Source organism: Vombatus ursinus, unplaced genomic scaffold (genome assembly GCF_900497805.2).
Source record: "Vombatus ursinus unplaced genomic scaffold, bare-nosed wombat genome assembly UNPS02000580.1, whole genome shotgun sequence".
Taxonomy (NCBI): Eukaryota; Metazoa; Chordata; class Mammalia; order Diprotodontia; family Vombatidae; genus Vombatus; species Vombatus ursinus.
In genome coordinates, this window is record NW_020940358.1 from 6,475,728 (window position 1) to 6,485,905 (window position 10,178).

Here is a 10,178-nt window from a genome sequence, read left to right on the forward strand (position 1 = left end):
AGCTAAGATGACTTAGATGGCAGTGGCCATTCCAGTAATAGGGAAGTTTGGAAAGGGTTAGGTTTGGGGGAGAAAAATAACGAGCTCAGTTTTTGGATAAGTTGAGTTTCAGATATCTACAAGATATCCAGTTTGAGATGTCTGATAGGCAGTAGAAGATTGCAGACTCAGGGTTAGCAGAGAGGTTGGGGATGGCTAGGTAGATTTAAGAATCATCAGCATAAACACTAGCTGTGTGACCCTGGGCAAGTCACTTAACCCCATTGCCTAACCAAAAAAAAAAAAAGAAGAATCATCGGCATAAAGAACTATGTGAACTGATGCGAAGTGAGAAGACCAGGGAGATAATTGTGCACAGTAACAGCAATGTTGTAATGATGATCAATTGTGAAAGACTTGGCTATTCTGATTAGTACAATGATCCAAGACAGTTCCAAAGGACTTATAATGAAAAAAAAAATGCTATTCACTTCCAGAGAGAGACCTGATGAACTCTGAGTGCAAATGGAAGTATAATTTTTTTTGAGGCAATGGAGGTTAAGTGACTTGCCCAGGGTCACACAGCTAGCTAGTAGATGATAGAGCACTGGCCCTGGAGTCAGGAGGACCTGAGTTCAAATCTGATGTGAGTCCTCCTGACTCCAGGGCTGGTGCTCTATCTACTACACTACCTAGCGGCTCCCCAGGAAGTATAATTTTCTCACTTTATTTCTCTTGCTTTAAGAAAAAAAAAAAAAAAAAACTTCCTCTTCCAAATGTCCTTATTTCTGTTGAGGGGACTACCATCCTTCTGTTCACACAGGTTTGCAAACTAAAAGCCATCCTCAGTTCCTCACTACCTCTTAACCCCACACACCCTATCAGCTGCCAAGCAATGCTGATTCTACCTCCACAGCATCTCTTGCATCCATGACCTTCCTTTGTTCACATGGCTGCTAGGCCAGGTCAAGTCATCGCCTCTGGGCTGGATTACTATGAAAAAAACCAAAAACCTCCTTCTTGGTCTTCTTGCTTCAAGCCTCTTCCCACTCCAATCTCTCCTCCACACAGCTAAAATGGATATTACTAAAGTACAAGTCTGACCATATCACTCAATAAACTCCATGGCATCTTGCTACCTCTGGAATAAAATACAAACTATTCTGATGGCCTTTAAAGTCCTTTACTGCTTGGCTTCCATCCACCTTCCTAGCCTTATGAACCTTCTTCCTCTTCCTCACACACGACATTCCATCTCCCATTTTTATGCCTTTGCAAAGACTACTCCATTCTTAGAACCAGCCATGCCCTTACCTAGGGCTCTTAGAATCCCTAGCTGCCTTCAAAACTCAGCCCAAAGCCACCTTCTACATGAGGCCTTTCCTGATTCCCACTACTGCTGCTAGTGGTCGCCATTAAAAAAATCATAACCTTTATTTATTTTGCACATGTATGGATATAATATAAATGTGTGTATATGTATGTATATGTATATAGTGTATACTTATATGTGAACGTATTGTCTCCTTTGATAGAATGTAAGTTTATTAACAACAGAGACCATTTTTTTTTTGTCCTTGCATCCTCAGAGTATAGCATATAACTTAGTATATAGCAGATATTTATTAAGTGTTTGCTGAGTGATTATATTGCATATACTGGGTGGGTTTCTTTCACAAAATAATAGGCACCTATGCTTTTAGACAACATGGTATTTTCTCAGGGGTCTTTGCTCTTCCAAAAGAGTCACCACCAAGTCTTCGTCAAGCTGTCCCTTTACGTAAGTGGATGAAAACTTTCACATAACTGCTACTGAGTCTCAACAGCTGCCTTCTTACCTCACTTTTACCCTCCTTCCTGCTGTGTCCAGTTTGAAGCCCAGCTAGTCTGCCTAGAACATTTCAGCCCTTTAGCAAATGCATTCCACTGTGAGTACTGGGTAAATATCTAAATATGAAGTGACACAGTCAGGATTGTTAGGATAAAAAAAAAAAAAGCTGGACAGTTGAACACAAATCCTATGTGTCTGTGTAAGGTAGCAAACTGTTTCCAGCCCATCAAGTGTGGCTGGGAACTATAAGTTTACATGCACATTGTACCTTTATTTTCATCCCTCCCCTCATTGTGTGAAGTTCTGTTTAGAGGTGACAGAATACCTCTTTTCATTTGGTTTTCATCTGAGCTAAGTAGCATCTGGTTCAAATGAGGACACCTTGTTTAAAATTATTTGCCACATAGACAAATACACAGACAGGTTAGAAATACTATATGCTCAATAAAGAAAGAGTGAAAGTACAAAGGCATATATTTCAGGAACCAGTTACTCTCATAGGATTTTATATCATAAAGAAAGCCGATGACACAAAGTTACAGGCTATCATCAGCTATGAAGAGAAGTCAGTCTGGAATTGTTTCTACCCCAATCTACCCCATCCTCCTAAAATTTAAGCCCCGAAACACCTCTGATAACTATCAAATAATAAAAATAATAAATATAGATAAATAGAAAAAGAGAAAGAAAGGAAGGAAGAAAAGAAGGAAGGAAGGAAAGAAGGAAGAAAAATATCCTCCATTTAAAAGGGGGGGAAATTTAAAAAAATAAAAGGGGGAAAAATCTTTTCAAATTCATGGCTATGTAATGAATTGATTATACCTATGATACAGATTCAAAAACCATGCCAGAGTATTGGGCTTCAACATATATAATATAGGCACTCCAGAAAGGTCAATGAGAAAAAAAATATGAAAAAGTAGATGTTTAGCTATTTATGGCAGAGTGGAAAGAGTATTGGATTTGAAATCAGAGGACCAGTGTTCAAATTCTGGCTCTGTTTCTTATTTACCTTGACGACCTCGGGCAACTCACTTTACTCTCTGGACCTTTGTTTTCTCATCTGTAAAATAAAGAGATTGGACTAGATGACCTCTGAGAAGCCTTTCAGATCTAAATATTTGGGTGAGGAGTCAGATTAGATTATCACAAAAGTTCAGAGAGTCACCTCAAGGCTGGAATCCTTGAGAGAGCCAGAAAGACCATTAGAAAATGAATTAGATTGAGAATGAGAAGACCTGCCATTTACCAGCTCTGTGACTTTGAGAAAGTTGTTTAACATCTTTGGGCCTGAGTTTCCCCATTTGTAAAATGTGCTTATTGAACTAGTTTATAACTAATACTCTTTTCATCTCTGAAATTCAATAATATGTATAAGATAAACACCATTAGGAAATCAGTCCATTCAGAGGTGCTTTTAAGCATTAAGCCAGAAGGGTGAAAAAAGAGACACCAACTTGAAATTCCTTTTGGAAAATCACCAAAAAAGATCAGAAAAGTAGATCCATGGAACACACTGCACAAACAAAATATGGAAGGAAATAAAGACAGTGGCTCAATGTTTAATAAGTCCAAGAACATAAACTAAAGGGCTCCCTATCTGACAAAAACTCCTTCATAAAATGGAAAGTAGTTTGGCAGAAAATATAATTAAATTATCATTTTACATCATATTCCACAATAAGCTCCAATTAGATAAGATCCAAGCATAAAAGGTAACAGAATTCAAAATTAAAAGAGAATAGAAGTAATTCTCTTTCACAACTATAGTTAAGGTAAGGCTTCACAGGCAAAGGGTTAGAGGATATCAAAAAAGACAAAAGACAATTTTAAGCATATAAAATGTAAAAACATTGCACAAAGTCAATGCTACTCAAATAAGAAGAGAAGTTATTGAGTGAGAAAACAATTTTGCATCAAATAAGTACTTTATTGGATTGAGATTGAACCTGTGATTTCATAAGTAAACGGCACTCCAGGATGAGAAAACTCCCTTGGCCCACGTAAATTGCTATCTTCCCTATTTACAATCTTATCAAGTTGCCTACAGCATGCGACTTACCCAGTGTCACATGGTCAGTGTCAAGGGCAAAACTTGAACTCAGATCTTCCTGACTCCCAGGCTAGATCTCTGTTTACTAGTCCATGCTGCCTCTAGTAAGTCTGATATGCAAGACATATGAGAAATTAACACAAACATATAAGCATTCCCCCAATCTAATCCACTAATCTTAGTTATCAAAGGAAATAAAGTTTTAAAAAATAAGAAATTCAAATAATAAACAATTATAAGACACAATTCTCCAAATTATTAATAAGAAGTATATAAATTAAAACAACTCTGTGTTTTCACCTCACACCCTTCAAGGTGGCAAAGATGACAAATAGTAGAAATAGTCTGTGTTGAACTGTGGTATAAAAACAAGAAGCTCCAATAAAACTTTTTAAAAGAAATGAGTGAAAATTATTTTTGAATAGAAAAGATATCCTCACAACCCCAATCTCTCCATCCCTACCACAGAGAGATACTTTAGTCTACTAAGAATACCTTGAAAACCAGAATAGTCCAATATTGTTCAGAACTCAGAATTCCATTTCTTAAACAGGGTGGGTAGTTCAATTCCAAACCCAAACCAAACAAACAGAGCCGAAAGCATATAATCTCTATGCTCCACTCCCAAAGTTAATTGAGAGCCTAGAGAAGAAAGTTAAGGAAGAAAAAGGTAGAATGCAGATTACTGTTAACAGAGATTGGGCCTTTTCTCTATTTACAAGTCTTCCTCAGTGGTGTACCTGCTCCCATTTCTCCCACAATGAGGGTCCATCTTTACCTAGCTGTGAAAATAACATTCTTAAAACACGGATTTGATCATGTTATTTCTCTACTAAAAAAAAAAAAAAAATAGTGGTTCCCCATTACCTGTAGGATTACAATGCAAACCCTTTGGCTTGGCATTCAAGTTTCTCCACCATGTGGCTCCAACTTACTTGTCCAGCTTTATTTCTTATTATTTCCCCATCATGTACTTATTCCTAGTAAATTGGACTATTTCCTAAGCATTCCACTGGCAATCTCCATGAATTTGCCCAAGTTATTTTGCAAACTGGAATGTACTCCTTCTCCATCAATACCTGTCAGAATCCTTTAAGGTTCAGCTCAGTGTTCTATTTCTTTAGCAAAAATCTTTGTGGTGCCCTCCAATTGTTACTAGTCCCTCTCTCCCCAAGTAACTCTGCATTATATTTATCTGTGTATGTATTATATCCCAGCTTGTAGAACAGAAGCTCTTTGAGGGCAGAGTCTATGTAATTTTTAGTTTTGTATCCCTAGTGCCTACTTATAAATATTTGTTGAATCTATTTTAACTTTTGGAATTGAGGCCCAAATTTTCTTTCTCTTGATAACTGATTGGTTAGAGAAGTTCAAGGTTGTAAATGTAATGACAGAGTCCAAATGATCCAAGTAAAACATTTCCTTTTGCTTGAATCTTCCAATAAAAAAAAAAACTTTCTTTCAGGGCTGGCTAGAACCCAAAATTCAGCCACGCAACTAGTCAGAGATTTCTGTTCCCTTTACCTACAACACTGTTGTTTCCTGGACCTTGTACTTTCTGTCAATAGCATGACTGGAAGAGAACATCACAACTGCCAGTGAATACTATGGTCAATTTAAGTCCTGCTCTACAAACAAGTAAAGTGGTGATACAGTGAGGCCAGTAAATGCAAAACTGCTGGCCAACCCAGTTGCAGGTGAAGTCAATCTCATCTACTAGAGTGAACTGGTCACAGGACACACCTTCCACCATTTAATTTGGTCCTAGATTAATGACCTCAGTCTGCAGGGTATTCTCTTCCTTCACTTGCCTTCATCAATTCTCATTTCAGATAGTAGCCTCCTGATCTCACTCCAAATGTCAAAGAAAAAAAAGTAATACTGTACTCTGAATTTTAGGCATGTCTGCTAGAAACAATTTTATTTAATATAACATTTATCTACTATCCAAGCTATGTCTAGCCAAATTGATATAGTCTTCCCATGCCCTTGGACATGCCCCTCCTCCAAGAGGGTTTGAGGTAACATTTATAGGAATTTCAAAAAAGAAAAATTCATCGTATATTAAAATACAGTTTGGGGTTAATATTTCAGAACAGTTCCTCATAGGGGTAGAAGAATTAACATTATTCCAATTCCTTATTTTATATAAATTAATTTATTTTTAGTTTTTAACATTCACTTCCATAAGATTTGAGTTTTAAATTTTCTCCCCCAACCTCCCCTCTTCTCTCCCCATGACTGCGTGCAATCTGATATAGGCTTTACTTATACATTCATATTAAACATATTTTCATATTAGTCATGTTGTAAAGAAGAATTAGAACTCCAAAACTTTCTTTAAGCATTCCCCTCAAGCAATGAATGGAGAAGGATGGATCATAGCACCATTACTTCAGGGGATGGGAAAAGACAATGACATTAATCAGGCAAGAGGTATTCTCTGTTAAGAGTTTGGTTTCTCCTCGTTATCTATTTCTCTAAGCAAGGCTTTTTGTTCTCAACCTCTTACCTACCTTTAGAGGAGGAGAGGAAGTCTGGAGAGGGCTACTAGGTTAGAGAAATATTATTTCTTAATATTACTAGAAAAATTGAAAAGGAGGTTTTTAATAAGCTTTCACACCAAGGAATTTTGCACTGGGAATTAAATTATCAAAGGTCCCACCACAGCTTCCTCTAAACTAGAGAGTAACTTTCTGTTATCCTTGATTGCTATGACTAGTGAGTTGGCCCCCATTCGGGTGCTACTCCCTTCTCAAAAAAGTACAGATGCAAGAGATACTGTGCTGGTAGAATTTACAATACTTGGCAGCTGCCTAGATGTATGGGGTGAGAGAGTAGTCAAGGGTGACTCCTAGTCTGTGAATCTGGGTGACTGGAAGGATAGTAGTGCCCTCAACTGAAATAGGAAAGTTAGAAAGAAGAGCAGGTTTAGGGGGAAATGTAATGAGTTCTGTTGTAGACAAATTGAGTTTGTGATTCCTAGGAGCCATCCATTTTGGGTGATGCAGTACTAGAGTTCAGCAGAGAGACTAGGGTTGGATATGTATGTCTGAGTAGAAATGGTAATTGAACCCACAGAAGTTGAAGAAACCTATAAGCTACTATATAAATGCATTGTGGTATTGGCATCATAAGATCATAGATTTAAACATGGATTGGACATCAAAGGCCATCTAATCCAACTCCCTTCTTTTACAGATGAGGAAATGTGCCCAAAGTAATGAAATGACTTGCTCAAAACCTCTTATAGCAAGCGATAATGCTGGGATTTGAATGGAGGTTTCTAACTCCAAATCCAATGCTCCTTCCCCTTTACCATGCTGCTTTTTTTTTTTAAACAAATATTTATAATTTACTAAATAAAGCAAATCTTAAAGACAATACTTAGGACAGAAGTTAATGTTTCATTGACACTTTGTGCATGAAACACCCAGGACCTATGAGATGAAATGAACAATTTACAGGGATTACCATAAAGCCCTGTAAACTGTCATATACCACTGCTTCAGGAATAGAGCTAAGTCATGCTCCACCTTGGGAACCCTACAATTGTGAAACAAAAGTGGTGAAATGAAGACAGTGGGTAACCTGCCCAGAATCTAAATTATGCCTCAAAATACAACTCCACTGGCTTTAATCGATTACTGGAAGAGAAAAGTCTGCCTCAATTATCATGTGTAACTAGCAGCTGCCCATTCATTCTTCAACTGTCACTCTTTTCCCTCCCAACATACTTTTATTGCTCTTTTATAATTCATGTGTACTTTACTCATTTATGTTTTGTCACTTGTTTTGCCATTTTAATTTTATTTTGAGGGCTTTTCTTTAATGGATTGTCTGCTTTCCATTTCTGTATCAGTCCTCTAGAACCATTCCTACCACAACTCTTATGTTGTTTTGCCTAATCTTCATCACTATCCTAATTAAAAGGTGAATGTCACATATAACTCAATTTTCTAAAACTCATTTTTGTGAGTCTTGGGTTTGTTTGTTTGGAGTGTGTGTGTGTGTTTTGGGAAGGATGATTTGTAACTCATTTTAAAAACCTACTTTGTAAAGCTTCTCTTTACCCACAGTGCCTGGTGTGTGGTAGGCATTAAAAAACGCTTGAAATGGATTAATTTGGTTCTTTTTACTATATAAAATCTTCATTTTTCTGACATGCAGAGAAGTTAAACAACTTTCTGTGGTTATGGCTAAATCAGCACAATTCCCAGGATCTGTCTTGGAACCTAAGTGTCTCTTCACAGAGAAAGTTAAGTATTTAGAGGATGGCAGGGTGCTGAGGGCTATTCAATGGAATTCAACACCAAACACTTCATCTAGAATTCATAGACTCTAAAAGAGCCAGAAAAGACCCTTAGAGATCAATCCCCCTCATTTCACAGGTGAAGAATCTAAGGTAAAGGGAGGAAAAATAACTTGGTGAAGGTCCCACAGTAAATTGCAAAAACTAGATTTGTATCCAGGTCAATCTATTGCTCCTTTCAATAACTTTCTGCAATTTAACTTTTTAGTCTTATCTCTCAGAGCTTACTTAACCCTCTGTAAAATGAGGACAATATATATATAAAATACTTATTTCTCAGGGTTGTGAGAATCTAATGATATAATAACGTGAAAAGGACTTAGCAAACTTTTTTTTTCCAGGCAATTGGGGTTAAGTGACTTGCCCAGGGTCACACAGCTGAGGCTGGATTTGAACTCAGGTCCTCCTGACTTCAGGGCTGGTGCTCTATCCACCGCGCCACCTAGCTGTGACCCCCTCCCCCAGCCCGACTTAGCAAATCTTAAAGGTTTTTCTTCACTCACACGAACCTAAACTCACTCAGAGTAGTGTTTTATCTGTACCAGCAAAGCCCCTTTCTACACTAAGTACTAAAAATTGGTTTTTTTTAAAATGCGTGTACATATTTACATATATAATGCATATATGTATAAATGTGTATATTACATATATAACACATGTATGTATATGTGTCTATGAATATATGTGAGTTTATATATATACATATATGTACATATATAGCATTCAAGTTAAGTCATTCTCCAGAAATGTCTGCCCCTCACCCCTTCTACCTACCCATCTTTCAGAGATCTGGGGTCCCAGAAGGTTTAAGCCTAGTAATTTTGCCCTCTCCCATTTTCTGATATTTGCTTATCCCAAAAGGAGTGTACCAAGCTCCCAGGGTCATCTGGGAATAAAGGCCAGTTTGAGGAGCTGTCTGCATATAAATCTGTTGAGAGAGTAATTTTTGTAGGGTGAAAACAAACAAACAAAGCCCTCTACAAAACAAAGTTAAAGGAATTACTCATTCCCCAGTGTCAATATGCCTAGGGCTCACACCTGTAGCTTTGCCACTATTTACATATTAATACCCTACCCCCTCCCAACACACACACCCTCTTTCTCTTTTAAAACTGTTACTCAGAAAATTACGACTTTTAAAATTACAGGGAAGAGAGGGCCTCAAAGGTCAGAAGAAGGAGGCCAAGAGATAAACACTTCAGGCACTGGGCTAGTTCTTCCTACCTGGACCAATAAGTCTCTGCGCTGACATCTCTCTTCATCTTTTCAAGACAAGGTGCTTTGGACCCTAGCGGCGGTTGGAGCGACAACTGATGTTGGTGCTGATGTTGACAGTGGTGGTGGACCGGTGCGGCCCCCAGTTTGCAATGCCCTGAGGCCATAGTCCCCTGGAGGAATGGAAGCAAGCCTGAGAAACTCCTCTATGGATCTGCAAGGATGACTCGGGGGCGTTGTCCCATGACAGCAAAGCTGTATGCTGGCAGAGCCAGTCCAGCGAGCGTCCCAGGTAGTCTGCGGAGCACCAGTGTCTCTCCAGGGAGGCTGGGGCGAGGGGGGAAGAGGAGAGGTTGGGGTTGGGCCGGCCAGTGCCCGGAGGTGCCAGCCCAGGACCAGCTCAGCCGCCGAACCGTCTCGTCCGCCTTCTGACAGTCCCCCAGAATCTCGCGGGTCGGGTCCGGAAAGCGAGCCAGACTCCAGGGGAGCGCCGCGTCAAGTCCACGTGTCAGTCAGAGCCGCTCTTCCTGTCCGGGCGTTTCCAGGACGTGTCTCCCCCTGAAGTGCCACAGCTGCAGAGCCCCGCTGGGCGGGGCTCCCTGCCAGCTGGCTGCCTGGCTCACGCCAGCTCCTCTGCATCCACCTTCGGGACAGCCAGCTCCACAGTGCGCTCCTGGACTGAGCTGGGGAGCAATGGAGGGGCAGGGAGGACAGGGCTGTTTGGGAGGGAGGGGGAGGAATATGAGGAAGAGGCGTTCCATCCGCTGGCTGGGACGTTGCTGCAATTT

General features: G+C 39.4%; 1 protein-coding gene across 2 annotated transcripts in view; it reads right to left on the reverse strand.

Annotated features, from left to right (window-relative positions):
- SLC17A9 (solute carrier family 17 member 9) overlaps window positions 1-9,824 on the reverse strand; it is a 34,343-nt gene extending 24,519 nt beyond the window's left edge. The window contains exons 1-2 of one of the 2 annotated variants that reach the window (XM_027847914.1): window positions 9,400-9,470; window positions 2,823-2,873 (exon numbers count right to left, since the gene is read on the reverse strand). Coding sequence is in view for 1 of the 2 variants with exons in the window: in XM_027847905.1 (XP_027703706.1) it covers window positions 9,400-9,557 (158 nt within the window). In the remaining variant the exon portion in view is untranslated. Of the gene's footprint in view, window positions 1-2,822; window positions 2,874-9,399 lie in introns of both variants that reach the window. The other variant, XM_027847905.1, reaches the window with a different exon arrangement.
- Between the last annotated feature and the right edge of the window lie 354 nt (window positions 9,825-10,178).